Genomic DNA, 20,483 nt, shown 5'->3' with positions numbered 1-20,483 from the left:
GAAGTCTCTTTTAACAGCTTTCTGAAATTCCCTATTAAGTTCCTTCCTAAGGTCTTTATCTTTCTTGACTTTGGCTTCTCTCCTCTTCTTGGCAATTTCCACTGTCTGTTTTGACATCCATTTTGCTTTCTTCTGTTTCTTGGTCTTTGGCAGTCTCTGTTCACATTCACTCTTAAAAACAGGTTGCTTACCTGTAACAGATGATCTGGAAGTGGTCCCATACATTCATAAGTAGTTGGGCATCTTCTCCCTCAGTTTCTTTATGACTGACGTGGCATGTTGACACTTGCTCTGTCACCACGAGCTGATGGTCCAGTGACTTGTTGGTATGTTGCGGGTCCGGACGGGCGGGTTTTATGAATGTATGCAACCACTTCCAGATCATCTGTTACAGGTAAGCAACCTGTTTATCTGGACAGTGGTTCCTCCAACATTCATAAGTAGTGGGTGAATTACGAGCTGCCATGATGGTGGTAGGTATGCGTCGCAAGTCACTGTAACACCCGCTTATGGACAGCCCGACCAAATTCCGCAGCAGCTGCATTCCACAGATCTATGGTGTAGTACTTGACAAATGTCTGATGAGATGACCATGCAGCCACTGTACAGATATCACTGAAGCAAATGCCTGCCAAATGTGCAGCCAATGCGGCATACGCCCTTGTTGAATGCGCTTTAATGGAGGCTGGAGGTTGTTGACCTTGCTGGTCATAAGCCATCTTTATCAGCTCCACTAACCAGAAGGACAATTTCTGGTGTGACAGAGAACAGCCCTTGCATGGCCCTTGCAAATTCACAAACCGATGTTGTGTTTTCCAAACATGGAGAGTGGCTTTTAAGTAGGAGAGCAGCGCCCTACGGACATCTAGGGAATGCATCGCCCTTTCCAGAGGAGAAGATGGACTGCTGAAAAAGGTAGGAAGCATGACCTCAGTATTCAGATGAAAATCTGTCACAATCTTAGGCTTGAACTCCAGATCCAGACGCATCACCACAGGGTCCGGATATATCTTTGTATATGGTTCATCAATACGGTTCACTCACACGTTTAGCTGTAGTAATTGCCACCAGAAAGAGTGTCTTAAGGGTCACAAGTTTCAGTGGTGCCTCAGCAAGGGGTTTGAACGGAGCATCCGTCAGGGACGAAAGGACTAAAGAAAGACTCAATTTGTCTGTTGGTAGCCTCACTGGTGGATATAGGTTATTTATTCCCCTCATAAATCTTTACATCTTGGATGGGTGAACACAGTCTTTCCATCCCATGCGTCATGGCAAGCTGATATGGCCGCCATGTGGACCTTTATGGAGACGTTAGCTAAACCACTTTGTTTCAGAGTGGTCAGGTAGAGCAAAACTGATTTCAGGCTAGCCTCCTTTGGATCAAATCCTTTTGCAGCAGCGTGCGTGCAGAATCTGCGCCATTTAGCCCTGTAATTACATCTGGTGGACATTTTCCTGGTATTCAGGAGGATCTTCCTCAGAAGTCTATCTTCCACGTGGTTAGACTCAGCACACCCAGTCCCTGGTTCCAAAGAAATTGAAAGGCATCCCCTTTGGATTGTGGTCCTATTCCCATTCTTGAGCAGTATGGTTTGCATTTCCCGTGGTTGTGAACAGATCCACCTTTGGCATCCCCCAGGACATAAACAGTTGCCGCATCATAGCTGGATGAAGTTCCCACTCATGTTGCTGTAGTAGCAGATCCCTGCTTAGGGAGTCTGCCAGACAATTCATCGTGCCTTTGATGTGAATTGCGGTGGGATAGATCCTGCGCGCGATACACCAATTCCATAGTTGGAGGCCGAGACTGCAGAGGGATCTGGACACTGTTCCTCCCTGCTTGTTTACATAAGTGATGGCTGTCGTATTGTCCATCTGCAGTTGCATGCACCAGCCAATCACCTGTTCCTGAAATGCCACAAAGGCCTTGTATGCTGTCAAGAGCTCTAGGAAATTTATGTGCAGCATACGCTCCTTCGGGGTCCACCGACCCTGTATTCTGTGGTACAGCAGGTGGGCACCCCAACCCAACATCGAGGCATTGGTTGTCAATAAGACCGTCGGTTGCGGGGGTAGGAAAGGCATGCCCCCCAACATGTTCCCCTCCTTTGTCCACCAGTCCAGGGAGGACAAGATGTGTTCCGGTAGTGTGACCTGTTTGGTCTGGGGTTCTCGCTGTGGGTGATACACTTTGAGAAACCACACCTGCAATTTGCGCATCCTGAGTTTTGCACAATGGACCACTATTGTACAAGACGCCATGAGTCCGAGCAGCACCTGCACTCTCCGTGCAGTTTGCGCAGGCCTCTTTTGAAAGTCCTGGATGATCTCCTGAATGCGCTGGAAGCGCTCCACAGGTAGAAATGCTTTCTGTTCCTCCATATCCAACTGTGCGCCGATATATTGTAGATGTCTTGATGGTTCCAGGAACAACTTCTCCCAATTGATCTGGATACTTAAACTCTCCAACAGGGAAATCACTACATTTATGTCCCATAACAATAGCTCTTGTGACTTGGCTGTCAGAAGCCAGTCGTCTAAATAAGGATACACCGACAGCCCGATATATTGTAGATGTCTTGATGGTTCCAGGAACAACTTCTCCCAATTGATCTGGATACCTAAACTCTCCAACAGGGAAGTCACTACATTTATGTCCCATAACAATAGCTCTTGTGACTTAGCTGTCAGAAGCCAGTCGTCTAAATAAGGATACACCGACAGCCCCTGGGTCCTTAGGTAAGCTATTATCACCGCCATGCACTTTGTAAACACTCTGGGGGCAGTGACGAGTCCAAAGGGCAACACGTTGTACTGAAAGATCTCCATGCCCATCGTGAAGTGGAGATACTTGCGATGGGTCTCCTGAATTCCGATATGGAAGTACGCATCCTTCAGATCGAGCGATGCAATCCATTGCTCCTCGTGGAGGAGCGGAAGGATGGCTTGCAGCGTTGTCATCCTGAACTTCTGTACTTCGATGTATTGGTTCAACCCACAGAGATCTATTATTGGTCTTATCCCCCCATCGTGCTTGGGGATCTGAAAATACCGAGAATAAAATCCCGTCTGGCCTAGAGCCTACTACACTGGTGATATAGCTCCCTTCATCAAGAGCTTCTGCACCTCGCCCCACAGCACTGGCGTCTCAGGAGTGTACCGTATCCCGAGAAAAGGCGGGTACTCCTTGAACTCCAGAGCATAGCCCATCGTGACTATGTAAAGAACCCATTGTTTGGATGTTATATGGTGCCATGCTTGGGCATGGCTTGCCAGTTTGATGGTCTCTCTGGCTGAACACAAGGAGATGGTGGTCCTTGGGCTGATGTTCCTTGGAGTTTTTAATTTGAGGTTGCAGTGGTGTGCAGTCGGGCCCTGACGCAGATCAAAGCTACTGCTTGGCTTGTGGGGCCCCTTTAGCACGGCCTGACCGGGCCACTCTGTTTCTTGGATAGTAAGGTTTCTTGTTACCATTATTGTATCGTTGGTAAGGGTACTGGAAGTCCCTACAGTCAGACTGGTGATAGGAAGACTGTTTTCGCTGGTAGTGATTATACAGTTGGTATCTAGAAGCAGAAGTAGAATAACGCGTGTTTGTAAAGGAGCGTGCCGTAATCCTAGATTTTTTCCACTGCTCCATATTCTTGTCAGTCTTGTCGGAGAAGAGACCTTCTCCATCGAAGGGTAAGTTCTCGATGCGGTCCTTCATGTCTGGTTGTAGGCTTGTTGCTCTCAGCCAGGCATGTCTCCTTAAAATAATGGATGTGGTTAATGTCCTTGACTCTGATTCCGCCAGATGTTTTGCATTCGCCAACTGCTGATGGGTTGCGACTGTGGTTTTAGCAAACACTAATTCAAAGTTCTTTAAAAATTCAGCTGGTTCCAAGTTCGCTCGTTGGTCAAACAAAGCCTCCCAAAGGGAATGAGTATATTTTGCTTGACAAGCGATGTAATTAGCAATCTTTATAGACAAGCAGGCTGTGGAATATGTGTGCCTGCCTAAAGCATCTAACTTATGGCACTCCTTATCATCTGGTGTCGTATGCCTCTTGCCACCCTTGGATGTGGAAGTACAATCCACCATCAAAGAATTAGGCGATGGGTGACGTATAAGGTAACCGTTTTCCTCCTCCTGGATACGGTACAACACCTCCAATCGTTTAGAGGTGGGTGCCGATGTTTGAAGCACTTCCCACGCCGATTTCGCTGCTCTGGTAATATGAGGTAGCATGGGTATAAACACAGGCTGTAGCCCGGTAGCCAATTTCATCATATTGTACACCGGATCCTCCAACTCAGTAGTTTTTTATTTGAGGTGTAAACCTAACACCCGCGCCATCTCTGCCACCTGCTGGTGGTACCCCTTCATCTCTTCGTTAGGCGATGTGGATGGAATAGGTGCCACATTTGAATCCAGGTCTGGCAGACTTGGTTCTTCCAGTTCCAGTGGGTCCGGCTCAGAAGATTCCAAGGTGTAGTCATCATCATAATTGTCATCATCCCCATCTGAGGAAACAGGTGAGGTTCCTGTTACCATGGGGACATCTGGAATCGGTTGTGGTAGAGTGGCAGGCTGTCTTGACTGCATAGCTGTCTGGCGCAGCTGCGGTCCTGGAGGACGAATTAACTTTGGTGTAAAATTAGTCTGGAGAGACACATCCCGCTGAGGCAGTGGAGCGCTGGTCTGAAGTGACACAGAGCGTCGAGAAGCCAGTGGTTGGCAGGTCTGAATGGCTGACTCCGTGTGTTGAACCTGCGGAACAGATGTTTGCACTGCAGCCTCTGTCATTTGATGTTGCAATGGGGGCTCTTGTTCCCTCTCCCTCAGCCACTGAGAGAAAAGGGAGTACTCCTCCCCAGTCACTAAGTAGGAGTCCCCCCAGCCACCACGGAGCAAAAGTCCAGTGACTGGAGTGCCCTTCAGCGAGAGAGAGGGGGTCCTAAGTACTCCCATAATATCAGCATCTTGAAATCCTGTAAATGTCCCCGTGGAAGGCGTGCTCTCTTCTGAGCGTAGCAGGCGGACAAGGCGAGTGGTACCCTGGTCCTGTGTACCCTCACACATGGGTGACTGCGGGCAGCTTGCTTGTTCCTGTAGTGGAATTACCTCTTCCATAAAATCATGTTGTTCTTCTTCAAACTCGATATCTGCGTCGAGTACCGTGTCCACAATCACTGCCACCATCTCCTCCACCTGAGCTGCTTTCGACGTCGAGGTAGTTTTCGGGTTTGAGGCAGAGCTTGAGGTCGAGGTCCCTGCGGTCTTAGATGTTGACGCTGACACAAGTGCACCTGACGTCGATGTTGTTCATAGTGCCAGTGGTGGCTCCATTCGGCAGTCCCTTAATGTCGAGGTCGAACCCGAAAGCCTCTCCGTGAGGTTCGAATGTGATCCTCTCGACACCAAGCGCCCTCTACGCACTGCGCTATGGGAGGTGCACGGCGTTGATGGTGACTGCCTTGGTGTTGGCACCGGGAACAAAGACGCCGCTCAATGTCGAGACGTGTGAAGGGCCTGAAGGCCCATAGGTGAGGGTGTGTGTACCTCAGCCTGTGCATGGCGCTCCTTATGCCTATGCTTAAGCTTCTTCCGTAACAGCTCTGTTGCTGAAGTTCCGCCCTTCCTTTTAGGACTGGCCCGCAGGCCCTCTGGTTTCTTAAAGAGATCCTGGTCTCTCAACGCCGTGGCAGCCCAAGTCGAGGCCGAGGCGGCCGAAGTCAAGAATTTAGTTGTTGACGCCGAGATCTTAGATGTCAAAGTTCTAGCTGTTGACAAACTCTCTCTCCCCGCCAGGAGCGTGGGGGCCTTCTTAGGCAATAACGCCTCTTCTAACAAATATACTTTAAGGTGCGCTTCACGATTTTTCAACACCTGCTTGTTAAAGGTTGCGCAGAAGGAACATTGCTTGCTATAGTGCGCTTCCCCCAAACAAAACAAACAGAGAGTGTGGCCATCAGTTGAGGGAATTTTTCCATGGCAATTCCCACACCATTTAAAGGTAGTCTTTTCCTTACCCAGTTTTGCCTTTCCAGACATGTTTCAACAAAGAATGGTCATACGTTCTGAGGCCACAAGGGGGAGAGAGAGAGATAATGCCGAAGGTAGAGAAAGAATAATCAAAGTCCGTTCCAAGAGTCGTTATCCAAAAGTTAGAAATGCACCAAGTCCAAAGGTTTAAACAGTAAGAATAGTCAAAGTCCGTTCCAAATTTCAGAGGGTCTAATCGGTCAAGAGATAAACTTTATCCGAGGAGCAAACTAATCTGAGGACTGATCTCTATGGCGATCAGAAAGAAACTGAGGGAGAAGATGCCCAACCGCCGCTAGTCTACTTAAAATACAATAATTTCCTAGATGGAAATTTTAGTTTCAGTAGGTTGGTTCAGACATCATGCAGAACCTTGGTTTATTTCATATGACCCAGGTTGCTTTTATTGTCTGAACCCATGCCATGGCAGTAAGTACATTTTATTTGTGGCCACCTAACCAAGATCTGAACTCTAGGTTTGAAGTTGGCATGTATTTAGATCTAGTGTGGTTGTAGTTCCAGGCCACTTACAAACCACAGATAGGAGAAAGAAGCTGAGATTAGTGATTGTGTGCAGTGTTCTTTTCAATTTCTTTCCTAAACCTTGGTTAAATTAACCAAGGTTCTGCATGACATCTGAACCAACCTTATGAAGAAAGCATTATAAACAGCGCAGAGGCTCTGTGTGTGTGTGTGTGTGTGTGTGTGTGTGTACATACGTATGTACAGGTACAGTAAGTCTCATTGAGATGTTTATGGTTTCTGTGTAGAAAATCCATAAAGTCTCCCTGCAGTGTTTGTATTAAACTCTACTTAGAAAATTTACCCTTTATTGTACTATTTGAAGGCAAGTACAACTTTCCTTCAAAAAGAGCATGCTAGTTTGTTTTCTATAATAGAGCTGTAGGTAGATACTCAAAAATCTTGGGCATGAGATACATTTTTGAAAAGGTATTTTTTCTGTAGTCAGGAGCTAACAGCACCGACTTGAATGGCCACACCCCCAGTGCTCTGAAGCCAATGTCAGGGGTGGTGCTAGTCCCACCTCCCTCATAGGTGGCTTTTGGGGCTGCTTAGCTTTAAATCTTCAGTTTAAATGTCTGACTTCCCAGAAAGTTAAACAGTCCAGACAGCTGTCCATGAGGGAGGAGGCAAGGGAAGAGATGGAGAGTACAGAGCTGGGTGCTTTCTTTCATCTCTCCCACCACACAGCTAGACAGACACTTCTAGCTAGATGCATACCTGTTGGTGGACGTGCAGTGGGGGAGATGAAAGAAAGCACTCAGCTCTGTACTCTCTGTCCCTTCCCTTGCCTCCTCTCTCATGGACAGCTGTCTGGACTGCTTAACCTTCTGGGTAGCCAGACATTTAGGTTGGAGATTGGTGAGAAGCTGATCTCTAGTTTTAAGCCCAGCTAGCTAGAAGGTTAAGCAGCTGGCTGTATGATATATACATGAGGGAAGGAAGGGCAGGGAAGAGTTGGAAGCTGCAGTAGCAATAGGAAGATGAGGCAGTACCTGCAGATCATGGAGGCAGGATGAGATGCCCATGCTCGCTACACCACCTGAGGCCGTTGCCTCACTTTGCCTCATTAACAAGCTGCCCCTGGAAGCTAAAAAGGCTAACATACTATTTGGTTATTTTGTTTATTTATTTGACATATACCAAGTGCAATATCAGGAAGGATATAGCAATGACAGTACTTGGGTAGAATGCGGTCAGTAACCGACTAATATCAATTAGATTTCATGGACAACCCTTTAACATAGCACTTACATTTATATACCGCTCTATAGCTGGAAGCTCTCTAAGCAGTTTACAATGATTTAGCATATTGCCTCCCAACATTCTGGGTACTCATTTTACCGACCTCGGAAGGATGGAAGGCTGAGTCAACCTTGAGCCCCTGGTCAGGATCGAACTTGTAACCTTCTGGTTACAGGGCAGCAGTTTTACCACTGCGCCACCAGGAACATGACAGTTCTTCAAGTCTATGCCCCAACAACTGATGCAGAAGAAGGGGAAGTTGAGTTTTTTGCTCAAGTTCAGTCTGAAATTGACAGAACATGCAAGCAAAATGTGCTGGTGGTGGTTGGAGACTGGAATGCCAAAGTTGGAAAAAGTAAGGAGGAAAACACAGTTGGACTATATGGCCTAGGAAACAAAAATGAAGCAGGAGAATGATTTATTAGTTTCTGCCAAGCCAATGATCTCTTAATTGCTAACACATTCTTCAAACAATCAAAGTGGCACCTATATACATGGACATCAACAGATGGTACACAGAAATCAGATTGATTACATTATTGGTGCAAGGAGATGGAAGAGCTCAATTATAACAGCTGGGGGCCGATTGTGGACAAACTGCTCATGTGCAAGCTCCAAGTTGAGCTAAAGCAGAAAAACAAAGCTATCCAGTTCCCACGATATGATCTTGAGAATGTACCCACCATTTTCAAGAAGAACATCAGGAACCACTTTGAAGTTCTGAACCTCATTGATAGGGAACCAGAGGAACTGTGGAGTAAAATCAAAGAAGTTGATCTGGATAGTGGTTCCAGCATTCATAAGTAGTGGGTTCTGCGCCTGCGCAGATCAGCTTCGGGCAGAATTCGTTAGCTCCTCGCGACGCCAGCAAATTGAAAAGAACACTGCACACAATCACTAATCTCAGCTTCTTTCTCCTATCTGTGGTTTGTAAGTGGCCTGGAACTACAACCACACTAGATCTAAATACATGCCAACTTCAAACCTAGAGTTCAGATCTTGGTTAGGTGACTCAAGATCATGTTTGCCTTACCGCTGTTTCCACTGGAAATATGGCCTTGATGGGAAGTTTGAGTATTTCTATCACAACTGGATGGGTTCAGAGAAGACACAAATAATTTTCCAGGAATTTCGGTTGCATTTTTGTGTTGCTTCTCCATTGCCTGACATTTTTCCTTCAATTTTCTAATCTCCTCCTCCAGGGATTGAACATAGTCTACAAAAAAAGATAATTACTGTATCAGATGGAGGCTGACATTCTGCAGCCAAAAAATACACATGGGTAGCAATAGTAACCATGCTTCTGAAGCATGGGGGTTTGAACAAGGGGGGCTATTTTCACCAAACTCCCCTTCCCCCTGGAAGTACTCTGGAAATGGGTTCCTTAGGGCTGTATGACCCTAAGAGACCCATTTCCAGGTTGCAGAGAGCGCTTTCAGGAGAGGGGAGATTTGGTGAAAATTACGTCCCCTCCATACTCACAGGAGCATCTGAGCTTCAGAAGCATGCAGCATTACTCAGGATGTGGGCCAGCGTTAGAGATTGTTAAACTTTCTATAGCATGCATTGAGTAATTTGATTTCTTTTTAAATTTAGGATTTTAAACTTAATTTTCAAATTATGACAACATAATCCAGAGATCAACAAACATTTCACATGCTGGGTTGAACACAGCAAAGTTTTCCTGAAAGTGGTCAGAGTGTTGGAGAGATCCTTTCCCCGCTGTGGCACGGTAATCCTATGAGTAATTGGGGCGGCAGGACACCTCCCTGCCGCCCCTTCCATGAAAATCCCAGCAATGCCGCCCCTTCCCCGACGTTGCTTGACAAAAATCCCAGCAATGCTGGGATTTTTGTCAAGCAACATCGGGGAAGGGGCGGCAGGGAGGTGTCCTGCCACCCCAATTACTCATAGCATTACCGCGCCACAGCGGGGAAAGCGGCGGGAGGGGTACATAATACCTGTCAAACTTAAAACTTTGATCTGAGAAAGAGATGCTTCATAATTTTAAAATACTACCTACTAAAGATGTATACTAGCCACACTTCTGAATTTGATCAAAGCTGCATGCTATATAGTTAAGGGGGAAGGACTGCGCGCAAAGGACTGCTGGGATTTTTGCCAAGCAACATCAGGGAAGGGGCGGCAGGGAGGTGTCCTGCTGCCCCAATTACTCATAGGATTACGGCGCCACAGCGGGAAAGTGGCGGGAGGGGTAAGTAAACCCTCCCGCTGCTCTTAAAGGTACCCCCCCACCCCAGTGCCAGACCGCAGTTGGCGGTTCCGTGCACACCCCTAATGAGAGCTGCCATGCACATGATTAGCCACGGCTACGCCTTAGAGAATTATATATAGAGAAGATTATATCAAAAAATACATTTTTGAAAACACCTCTTACACTAGATCTCTAGAGATAAGTTTTTAATTATTATTAAATAAGTTACCAATCCAAAACATTAACCCAAGCCTATCTGAGCACTTTATGAATGTCTCTGCTCAATCATGAAATTCACTGAATGACACTGAATCAATCACTTATCTCTCAGCCTAACCTACCTCAAGGGGTTGTTGTGAGGATAAACATAACAAGGTATGCTGCTCTGGGCTCCTTGCGGGAAGAGCAGGATATAAATGTAAAAATAAATAAGAATGAAATGTTGCTTCCAGTAGCAGAAGGGTGGTATGGGGATAAGGCAGTGTTTATTTGGTACCTAGGTAAGAGATCTTTATTTTATCATGGACAATAGGCTTGCTGGTGTAACATGGAACATGTGTAAGATAATTATTTGCACATGAATAGAAATACACTTTAAGTTAATTTAAGCTAAAAGTGCTTATCTTTTCTCCATAATTGTTTTAAGGATTTATCCTCTTAATGTATCTTGACTCAATGTAGAAAGGAATTTTCTGTGGTACATATAAGGTCTAAGCAATACATTCATTTTACCTGTATTTAGGGATTCAACTGCTGCAATTATCATCTGTTCAAATCTAGCTGGATTTTATCTATAATGAGATCCAGATTACATTTTACTGTGGTTGAAAGATCTTTGGAAATGTAAATTGTATGGCTGATGCCCATCAGCCATATCTATGAATGTATGGAACCACTCAAAGAGGAACATAATGAATAATGTAAATAAAATCACTCATGAAAAAGAATCCTATTGTTTGAATATTGGCTGACATCCTGACCAAAGGTGCATATGTACAGCCAGAGAAAGTATGCCTGCTTGGTAGCATCCCTGCTTCAGCAGTTCAGGGGCTCATGGGCAGAGGAAGGATACTTACTGTTCTTCCCTCCCACAGAGTTCTGTGTGCAACACACAGATATGTCCCCAAGGATTACCCCAACCCTCAGGGACATATTTGTGTTGTGCACAGCACTTTCAGATGAAGTGATCAGTGAAAATTGCTGGGGCATCCACATGTTAACTTCTGTGCCACTGAATCGGAGTTATTACCACTGCACGTGTGGTGGTGTTGTTTTTTTACTACACACGGTCAGTTTTAGTCATGATGTCATCCACTGTTCTTCAAAGCTTTTTAAACTATTACTTCTGTTAAGATGAGTAACTCTGAGATAAGATATGTGCTTGTGAAGAAAAAGAAAGGACATATTCTGAAGTTCCCAGTTATACATAACCTAATCTGTTTTATTACCAGGAGTAAAAGAAACTGCAACAGTGTTCATCCTATCTGCATCTTGTGTTTTCATGTTGGTACCATCAGAAGGAGGTGCCTGAATATTCAGAGTCTCCATTTCTCTCCTCATTTCTGCAATAACAGCCCGCAAGGTAATGTTCTGCTCCTGTAGTCTCTGGATTTCAGCAGAAGGAAAACCTTGTTGGATGGCTCCTTCATTATCCTTCAGGGTAACCTAACAATTTAAGAAACAAACATAAATTACATCTCAAAGAAAAAGATGAGATTCAAGTCAGCATGATTAGTGATCTGGCCAAAACAACAAATTGACCAGGTTAAACAAATGCAACAATATGCCACGTGCACAGCAGAAAAAGGAACAATGTTGTCAAATAATATGGGTGTTGTTTGAGGTGGAATGCTCTGTGAAGACCTTTAGCCAGCTGCATAGTGATATGTGTGATATAATTTGGATGTGCTATATAAAAAAGGCCTCATTGGGGTCAGTACAGTATATTAATGAATAGTGAGAATGTATTAGAAATTATAGTCAGGATGGCCAACATAGTGAATGCAAAGACATGTTTTCCTCAATTTACTCAATCCAGCAGCTATAAACTGTAGGAGGTTAAATTTGATGTGATTAGAGGATTTTGCCGAGGATCCAGGTGTTTAGTTTTAGCTATAATATGGGCAGGTCGTGCAACTGCACATGGGCCATGGATGCCCAAGGGTTGCCTACCATGCCTTCTTGTTCCCCCATGCTAGGTGCTCGCTGGGATGGGTATGATGGGCCTGCCTGCCTTCATGGCCCCTGCCGGCCGCCCACCCACCACTGGTCTGCCTTCATTTCCAGGGCTGCAATGACACGGTCTAATGACATTACCATGCTGCTACCTGTTCTCGCTAGGATGGGGCAACGTGCTCGCACCAGCTCCGTGACATCATTAGACCACATTGGCATGGCCTGGCAAAGGGAAGCAAGCTGGTGGAGGTGGGTGGGCAGCCAGCAGTGGCAGGGGTCACCTCAAATCTCACCTCGGGGTTGTCTTCAATGTGGCTATGCCCCTGCAAGGATCATAAGCCAAAGGCAAATAAAAGAACTATACATGTGCTATGTTTTCAAATGGCTTCACAGCTAATCCCAAACCATATTTTAGGGGCTGAATTATGATTCTGAATATTAGATTTAGCTATACTAGTTGCCTTGGAAATGTAGCCAATCAAAAGGAACCAATCGCACCCAGGGACAGACATCCTATGAGTCAAGGTGAAGTGGTTGGATGTGTGTGGTGCCACAGAGATGGCAAGATGCCCCTTGCTACTCCACCCCCCACAACCTCATCTACCTTCTTGTGCCACCTGTTGCCCACTGTTACTGGAGCAGCTCCTTGCTGAGTGGTCCTCGACGAATCTCCCTGAGATGGTCCTTTGCCTCCTCCTCCTCCTAACCTGGTGTGCATACAAGGGAGGTAGGAGGGTATGTGTTGAGTCAGGTAGCAGCAAGTGCAGGGCGAAGGAGGAGGAGGGTGCAGGTGTTTGGGTGTGTTTGTTCACACATCTGGAAAGTGGTGGCAGTTGTTGCCACTGCTGCAAACAAGAGGCATGCAGCAGGGTGAGGGAGGCAGCACTTGGCACCCTGCCCTCTGGCACGCCAAAGTCTGGGGCTGCTACTGATCACACCTCTCATCGTGTGTGCTCAGTGACAGACGACCTGCTTTACATGCCTAAGAGCCTGGGTTCACTCTTGGGCATTTTCAGTTCAAAGGATCTTCAGCACCAGGTCAGGGATAGACTTTTGCCTGAGACCTTGAAGAACTGCTGCCAGTCAATCAAAGTAGACAATGTGTGGGAAACTGTTTACGAAAAATGCACATGTAATTAAATCAAAAGACACGTGGCTCTTGTGGAGAAATTTCAATTTGTGTAAATAGGAATTCAATTATCTTCACCAAAACATCATAAAATGAGCTCTTTCTTGAATGATTCCAAACATGCAATATGGGAAAGACCCAAATATCCACTGCTATCCACGATGTTCTTGCAGAATTACAAATCAACTAAATTAAATTATTCATATACATTTCCAGTGCAGTGCATCTGTCAGATTTGTTGTCCATCCCTGTTACAGAAGATGGGCTCCAACCAACTGTGAGCCCTGAGAGATTGGAATGGGCTAGAAAGATAAATAATAGCATTTAGGTAAAAGATTTATATCCCAAAATGCTCAGGATGGCTCACAAACACAATTAAAAACAATATGCATCAAAATAATTATAAAACACTTGACATTACACTTAAAAAACTAGCGGAAGCAGAAGCTACATCCTGACTAATGTTGTGATAGTGCAGCAGCTGCATTCCCACTTCAGTGGCATAGGCACTTGCGCATGTGAGGTGGATTTTCCCTGGAAATCTTCATTTTGCTCAGAAACACTTTGAGCAACTCACAAATATGTCCTTGGGGGTTGTGCACAGTGTAACACACAAGGACATATAGTATTTGTAGGCAGAGGTGCACTTAGGTAATTTTGGAGCCTGGACCTAAAGGCCTTTGTAGGCCCTCCCCCTTCAGCTGGAGGCCCCCCTGCAAGTTAAGCATCATGCCCCCCCCCACCCACTCTATTTTTAACATGTGGCTTCTTGAGGGCACAAACAGCAACTAAACTCACAAGAATGTAAGAATACAGAACAGGTATATTTATGCAAATATGCAGTAGCAGAATCATTTCAACACACAACTCAACATTTTCCCATCCCACATATTTCTTTCCCCACTCTCCCCTCTGTCTCTAAAGCACCCGGCACAGGTCATAATCATACTTGGCTGCCCGGCAGAGTGTGGGCCAGCAGCGACCACACCACCCAAGACAGATTAAAGAGGATTTGGGGGACCCCAGGGGTGTGTGGAGGCCCTGGACCTCAGCCTCGATTCCAGGGGTAAGAGTGCCACTGTTTGCAGATTGCACAGAGTGCTTCTGAAGAAAGGGGAGATCTGCAAAATCCCCCCCGCCATGCAAGAGCATCCATGCTGCTGAAGCAGGAATGCAGTTGTTGCATGCATGCCTCCTTTGGCTCGAAACATGCGGCATTAGTCAGGATGAGAGCCAATAAATATCCTTAGCCTGAAAATAGCATCTTTCAGTTTCATTCAGTGGGAATCTTAGAAAGGACAACAGGAATGGTTTGTTCCAACATTTGACTTTTGCTCTTCATATAGACACATTTATATATTTTAAGAGAAGAAGTCTCCAGTGGAGCTCATCATTTCTGTTGTTCTTTCCCAGATTCCTAATATGTAACGGTTTGGAATATCCTGATTTTAGGAATACATAATTTCACCACTTGCATGAGCTGCAACTAATACTCTTATTTCTTCTAAATGTCCTAGTCCTTTGTGAAGTGGTGGTGAGGAAGGGGTGACTCTTTTAGAAGTCATTATAAATGAAGTTGTATTAAGTAGCTGGAAGGCACATACATACACAGATTAACAGTTAGAACATGAATAGTTTCAGAGAACTAAATTATTAAGGTTTACACATTAAAAATTGTAACCTACCTTTGCAAATTTAAGTCAGCAGAATATTTTCAACTTTAAGTTACATGTGTTATTTTCTTAACTGGTTTTCTCCCCCCCCCCTTATACTTTTTATTCAATTTTCACAACACAAAAGGACAAACACAAATGATACAAACACTCACAAACATACAGAATAAAGACTTCCATCTCATCATTGGAACAAGTGTTGTTAACAATAACCGGATCTTGCCTATAGATTAAACATTCTCTCCCCAGTAGTTCATATAGAAAACAACTTTGGAGTGTTTTGGAAACATTTGTTGTTAGCCCTCAAAAGCCTGACAAAAATCCTTGTGGGGAAAGAAAGAAGACAAGGATTGAAGAATAGAACAATATTGGACCTCTGAAAAGTATACAGTGTACTGTGCTTGATTGGCCAGCAAACTCGCCTGACCTGACCCCATAGAGAATCTATGGGGCATTGCCGAGAGAAGGATGAGAGACATGAGACCAAACAATGCAGAATTGCTGAAGGCCGCTAATGAAGCATCCTGGTCTTCCATAATACCTCCTCAGTGCCACAGGCTGATAGCATCCATGCCACGCCGCACTGAGGCAGTAATTGCTGCAAAAGGGGCCCAAACCAAGTACTGAATACATATGCATGCTTATACTTTTCAGAGGTCCGATATTGTTCTATTCTTCAATCCTTGTCTTCTTGGTTCCATGTAATATTCTAATTTTCTGAGATTGTGGATTTGGGGTTTTCATGAACTGTACGCCATGATCATCACAATTATAACAAATTAAGGCTTGACTTATCTCGCTTTGCATATAATGCGTCTGTCTCATATATCAGTTTCACCTTTTAATTTGCATTACTGAAATTAATTGACTTTTGCACGATATTCTAATTTTCCGAGTTTCACCTGTATTTTAAGTAGACAAGAAGAGGGTCCCATTCTTTTTTAAATTCTTCAAATTTATTTCTTAGTAGTGATGTTAATTTCGCCATTTCTGCCAATTCTAGTACTTTAAGAATCCAATCCTCTTTAGATGGGCATTGACTGTCTTTCCATTTGCGCGCAAATGTCAGTCTTGCTGCCACTGTTAAGTACATGAAGAGGGTCCAATATTTCCTCAGGAGAGCATTGTCATCAATACCTAATAGTATTGATTCTGGACTCTATGACTCAGCTCTTTGATCTGACCATACTTCTTGAAAACTCTCCAGATTTTCAGCAAGGATACAATTTTATGAAACAATGTGGGCAACCACTAGAGGGCAGCACAAGACATCTTTAACATCAAGATTCAAAATAGATTTTTGCAACGCAGCTTTGACACTCTACAAAAAGCTGTATCAGCTCAGCAAAAGAAATATCACCACTGAAAGACCAGAGCAGTTATCAAAAGTGATCTGTCTACAGTTAGGAATGCTATGACATTTCTCAGTTATTCAAATACCAAGGAATGGATTTAAATCTGAAATTGGGGGTGGTATTACAGACGGCTACAATGTTGACAGCATAACCAGGGTTGAGGATCTAAATGTGCTTTAGTTACAATTTCCCACTCCCGCACTGATGTATTTAGCAGACAAACCTTCAAGATTAACACTTAAGTCTGGAGGCCTGAATGCAACTGTGGGAACTACAACTTCCAAGTATCCAGATCAATGCCCACATTCAGATCCTGGGGACAAACATGGCCAGAGGGATAAAGCAACCCCAGGGAGGAGAAGTGCTCATCTTGCAGGCTCACAGTGCACTTTTAAAAGAACCTAGCTGCGATAAGGTTTACTACTGGCATGCTCAAGCGTGGAAGATGGCTTGACTAGGAAGTCTACCCTTTGCATGAATCTGCGGCTGTGGCATGAATGGTCCCTGCTCACTAGGGATGTGTGAAATGATTCAAGCTCGAAACAACTGTTTCAACTTTGAATGATTCAAGCTTGAAACAAAATGCCCTGGAAATAAGGGGCCTGTTTTGAGCTCAAATCCAAATGACCCTGTTTAGAGCTTGAATCATTCAGAGTGCTTCAAGTGTCCTTTTGGAGGGCTGGTTTTCCCTTTCTTATTGGTTTTCTGGCACTGGCTTCCGATTGTCTTGCAGTCTCTTTGCTTCTTGGTTGGCTTGTTATGGTCCAAATCACGTGTCGCCATGGGCAACTGTGCCCTCATTGACAGGAGGGGGGCACAAAAGGAGGGAGTTTCAAATGTATTTAAGGGCGTGGCACAGTGTGGCAGTGCCTCTTGAAGAGGAAGAACATCAGGAAAGGAAGGACAGAGACTGGAGCAGCAGAGAAGAGCAGAGTGGTGGTGTGTGGCCTTGCCTGGCCCAGTGCGCAGAGAGAGAGCGCGCGCCTATGACTTATCTGTCTCTCTTCTCCCTCCCCTCTTTTAATTTGCAGTGCCAATTGCTTTTCTTTTATTTCTTAAAAATGGAACCAGCAGCCCCAGTGTCTTTAATTGGGTGCTGCTTTGATTTCCCCCCCTTTGTATCGATTTTCTTATTCTTGTAGCCAGCCCCCAGGGGCTTAAATAACTGGAGTGCTGTGCTGATTGGTTTTTTTTTCCTTTCCCTTTTGCAGCCCCAAAATGCACCACAGCTGATGCTGTGTGCTTGGATTGGACTGCATTTTTAAAGGGGGTTTTTTTGGCGGGGGCAGGCTGGTTTGCTGTGACTTCTGTCACAGGCACTCTCTGTTTCCCTGGTGTTCCTTTTTATGTGTTTTTCCAGCTTTGTTTTGGTGGGTGCCTGACTAGTGCCCACCTGCCCTCTCCTCCAGCTGTTGAGTCTTGGCCCAAGTGCCTCGGGAAGCACCATCTGGCTGGACTCCAGCAGAAGAGAATGAGAGAAGATGCCAGAAGGTAAGCCCCCCTTGGTCACTGGCCAGGTTACTGGAGAAAAGCAAGTTGCTTACCTGTAACAGGTGATCTTTAGAGGGATTCACAGCCATTCACAACTGGGTTTGGGCACATGCACAGAAGCCTCCACGAAAGAATCACAAGCACCTCTAGATACTCTTAGTCTCACAGTTTCGTGCTCATGGCACATTGTTATTTTAGGTGGGAGAGTTCCTATTCCCTCAGTTCCTGAGTGGCCATTGTGTAGAACAAAGATGGAGAAGTGGAGAGGAGTCAGGTAAGTTGTCTACTTCTTAAGATTCTCCCTCTTTTTTTTATTTATTTGAAAAATAAGCATCCTAGAAGTAGGTCAGGCCAGGAGAGTGTTGTCAGTGACTATAGATCCCCCCCCTTAAGGTAACCTAATAGAGGTAAGCAGCTTGCTTATCCTTAAGGGGATTCATGGTTCCTCACAACTGGGTGAGTAGCAAGCTCAGCAGAGTGGAGGTGGGAGCTAGGATGCAGTCACAGAACCTTTTTAAGCAGCACCCAACCAAAATTAGCTTCAGCTGTGGAACAAATGTCCAAAGCTTAGTTTCTGATGAAGGACTGGTCAGAGGATCAGGTGGCAGCCCTGCAAATGTCTGACATACTAAAACCAGACATGTGGGCTGCTGATGTATACACGGCCTGTGTAGAATGTGCCCTGATACGAGAGGGAGGTTTAACGACTTGTCTTGTTCCTTATAACAGATGTAAATGAGTTCAACAAGCCAATGAGACAAATGTTGCCAGGAGATCGGAAGACATTTGCTTTTGCCTTTGTAGGAAATGAAGAGCCTATTGTATTTCCTGAATGGATTAATCCTGTCCAAGTAGCAGAGCAAAGCCCTCCTGACACTGACGAAATGCATGGGTTTTTCAATGGTGGTAGAAGGATTCGAAAAGAAGGCAGGTAAAATGTAGGGTTGCTATATTCAAGCTTCCCAAATCCAGGTGGCCTAATTTGCATATTATGCAAATTATGTGACAACTAATCTGCATTTTATTTATTTATTTGACAGATTTGTATACTTTCCCCTCCTTCTCTTTATTAATTTGACAGATTTGTATACTTTCTCCTCCTTCTCTGCCTTTCCTTTCTGTCCTGTGACCCTGGACTGTCTCCATTTCTGAAGCCAGCCTGTATTTTCTCAACTGAATCTATAAAGTTCATGGTAGTCACTTTTGAGAACTGCTGCTCTAATATGGCTGTATGGACCTTCTATGTTGAACTCCACCCCCTGATGGTAACCATGCATCCTAGCTCCCACCTCCACTGTGCTGAGCTTCCTACTCACCCAGTTGTGAGGAACCATGAATCCCCTTAAAGATAAGCAAGCTACTTACCTCTACTGGGATCCCCCCCTTAAGGGGGAGATCAATAGTCACTGACATCTAGATCTGATCACCCATGTGATCAGATCTAGAGTAAAATCCGGGCAAAACGTTTGAAAACTGTGTAAATCCAGGTGGAATTTAGCAACCGAGTGGAGGAGCCAAAATCTAGGGGCTACCCTAAATTCTGGGGGACATGGCAAGGCTACTAAAATGTTGACTTGATTAAAGTGAAAATCAGGAATTGTTTTGGGCTTAAATGGGGGATCTAGTTTAAAGACCACTTTATTAGGAAAAAATTTGGTGTAAGGAGAATCAGTACGTGGGACAATGAGTTTGCTGACTCCCTTGGCAATAGTGATGGCAATTTAAAAGGCATCTTTTAGAGATAGTGACAAGAGAAGGCAAAATTATAGCTTCAAAGAGTGCCTCAGTGAGGGATGAGAGGGATGAAAGGACCAGGGACAGGCACCAAGGCTCCATGGGGGCTGTGAAAGGAGGGAAAAGTTTATTAATTCCTTTCAGGAATCGTCTTGAGTCCGGTTGAGAAAACAATGACCTTCCACTCCATCCCGGATGCCTGGCGGAGAGGGCAGCAGGATGCACCTTCATGGAAGTGTTGGAGAGGCCAGAATACTTTAGACAGGTCAGATAGATGAAGATCTGACAGATGAAGGCAGCAAAGGGGTCAAATCCGTTGGAGGCAGCATAAACAGGGAAACACTTCCACTTGCATTTGAAGTTATTTTGAGTAGATTCCTTCCATTCGTTTAAAAGAATGGAGTATAGAAATTGAGCCTCCAAGCTGTCAGACTGAGAGTCTGCAGGTCCAGATAAAGTATTTGGCCCGTGACAGTAGATCCTGGCAAAGGGGAAGACGCCAGTGATGCCCCTTGGACAGGCAAAGGAGAATAGGGAACCAGGGTTGATGGGGCCACCATGGAGTTACAATGGTGCATAGGGTCCCTTCCTGCAGGATCTTGGTGAGAATCCTGGACAGAAGGGGAAATGGAGGGAAAAGATAAGAGGTGTCCCATCCAAAGAAGTTGAAATGTGTCTCCCATGGAATTTATTCCCATGGCAGTCCTTGAGCAATAAAGATTGCATGTTTTGTTGTGTTCAGTGGCGAAGAGGTCTATTTGGATTCCTCCAAAGATGGAATATTTTGAGGAGGACAGGAGAGTTAAATTCCCACTCATATGGAAGAAAATGGTTGAAAGGTGTCTGTGAGAGCATTGTCTGTCCCTTTGATGTGCAAGGCCATTGGGTGGTTGTGGTGGCTCACACACTAGTCCCA

General features: G+C 45.0%; 1 protein-coding gene across 8 annotated transcripts in view; it reads right to left on the bottom strand.

Annotated features, from left to right (window-relative positions):
* CCDC57 (coiled-coil domain containing 57) overlaps positions 1-20,483 on the bottom strand; it is a 137,549-nt gene that overhangs the window by 48,677 nt on the left and 68,389 nt on the right. For 7 of the 8 annotated variants that reach the window (XM_053304116.1, XM_053304118.1, XM_053304120.1 and 4 more), the window contains 2 exons: positions 11,459-11,675; positions 8,829-9,011 (listed from right to left, as the gene is read on the bottom strand). In XM_053304116.1, coding sequence (XP_053160091.1) covers positions 8,829-9,011; positions 11,459-11,675 — 400 coding nt within the window. The remainder of the gene's footprint in view (positions 1-8,828; positions 9,012-11,458; positions 11,676-20,483) is intronic. The other variant, XM_053304121.1, reaches the window with a different exon arrangement.

This window comes from Hemicordylus capensis, chromosome 2, assembly GCF_027244095.1.
Source record: "Hemicordylus capensis ecotype Gifberg chromosome 2, rHemCap1.1.pri, whole genome shotgun sequence".
NCBI classification, from domain to species: Eukaryota; Metazoa; Chordata; class Lepidosauria; order Squamata; family Cordylidae; genus Hemicordylus; species Hemicordylus capensis.
This window is presented reverse-complemented; position numbering and strand designations above follow the sequence as displayed.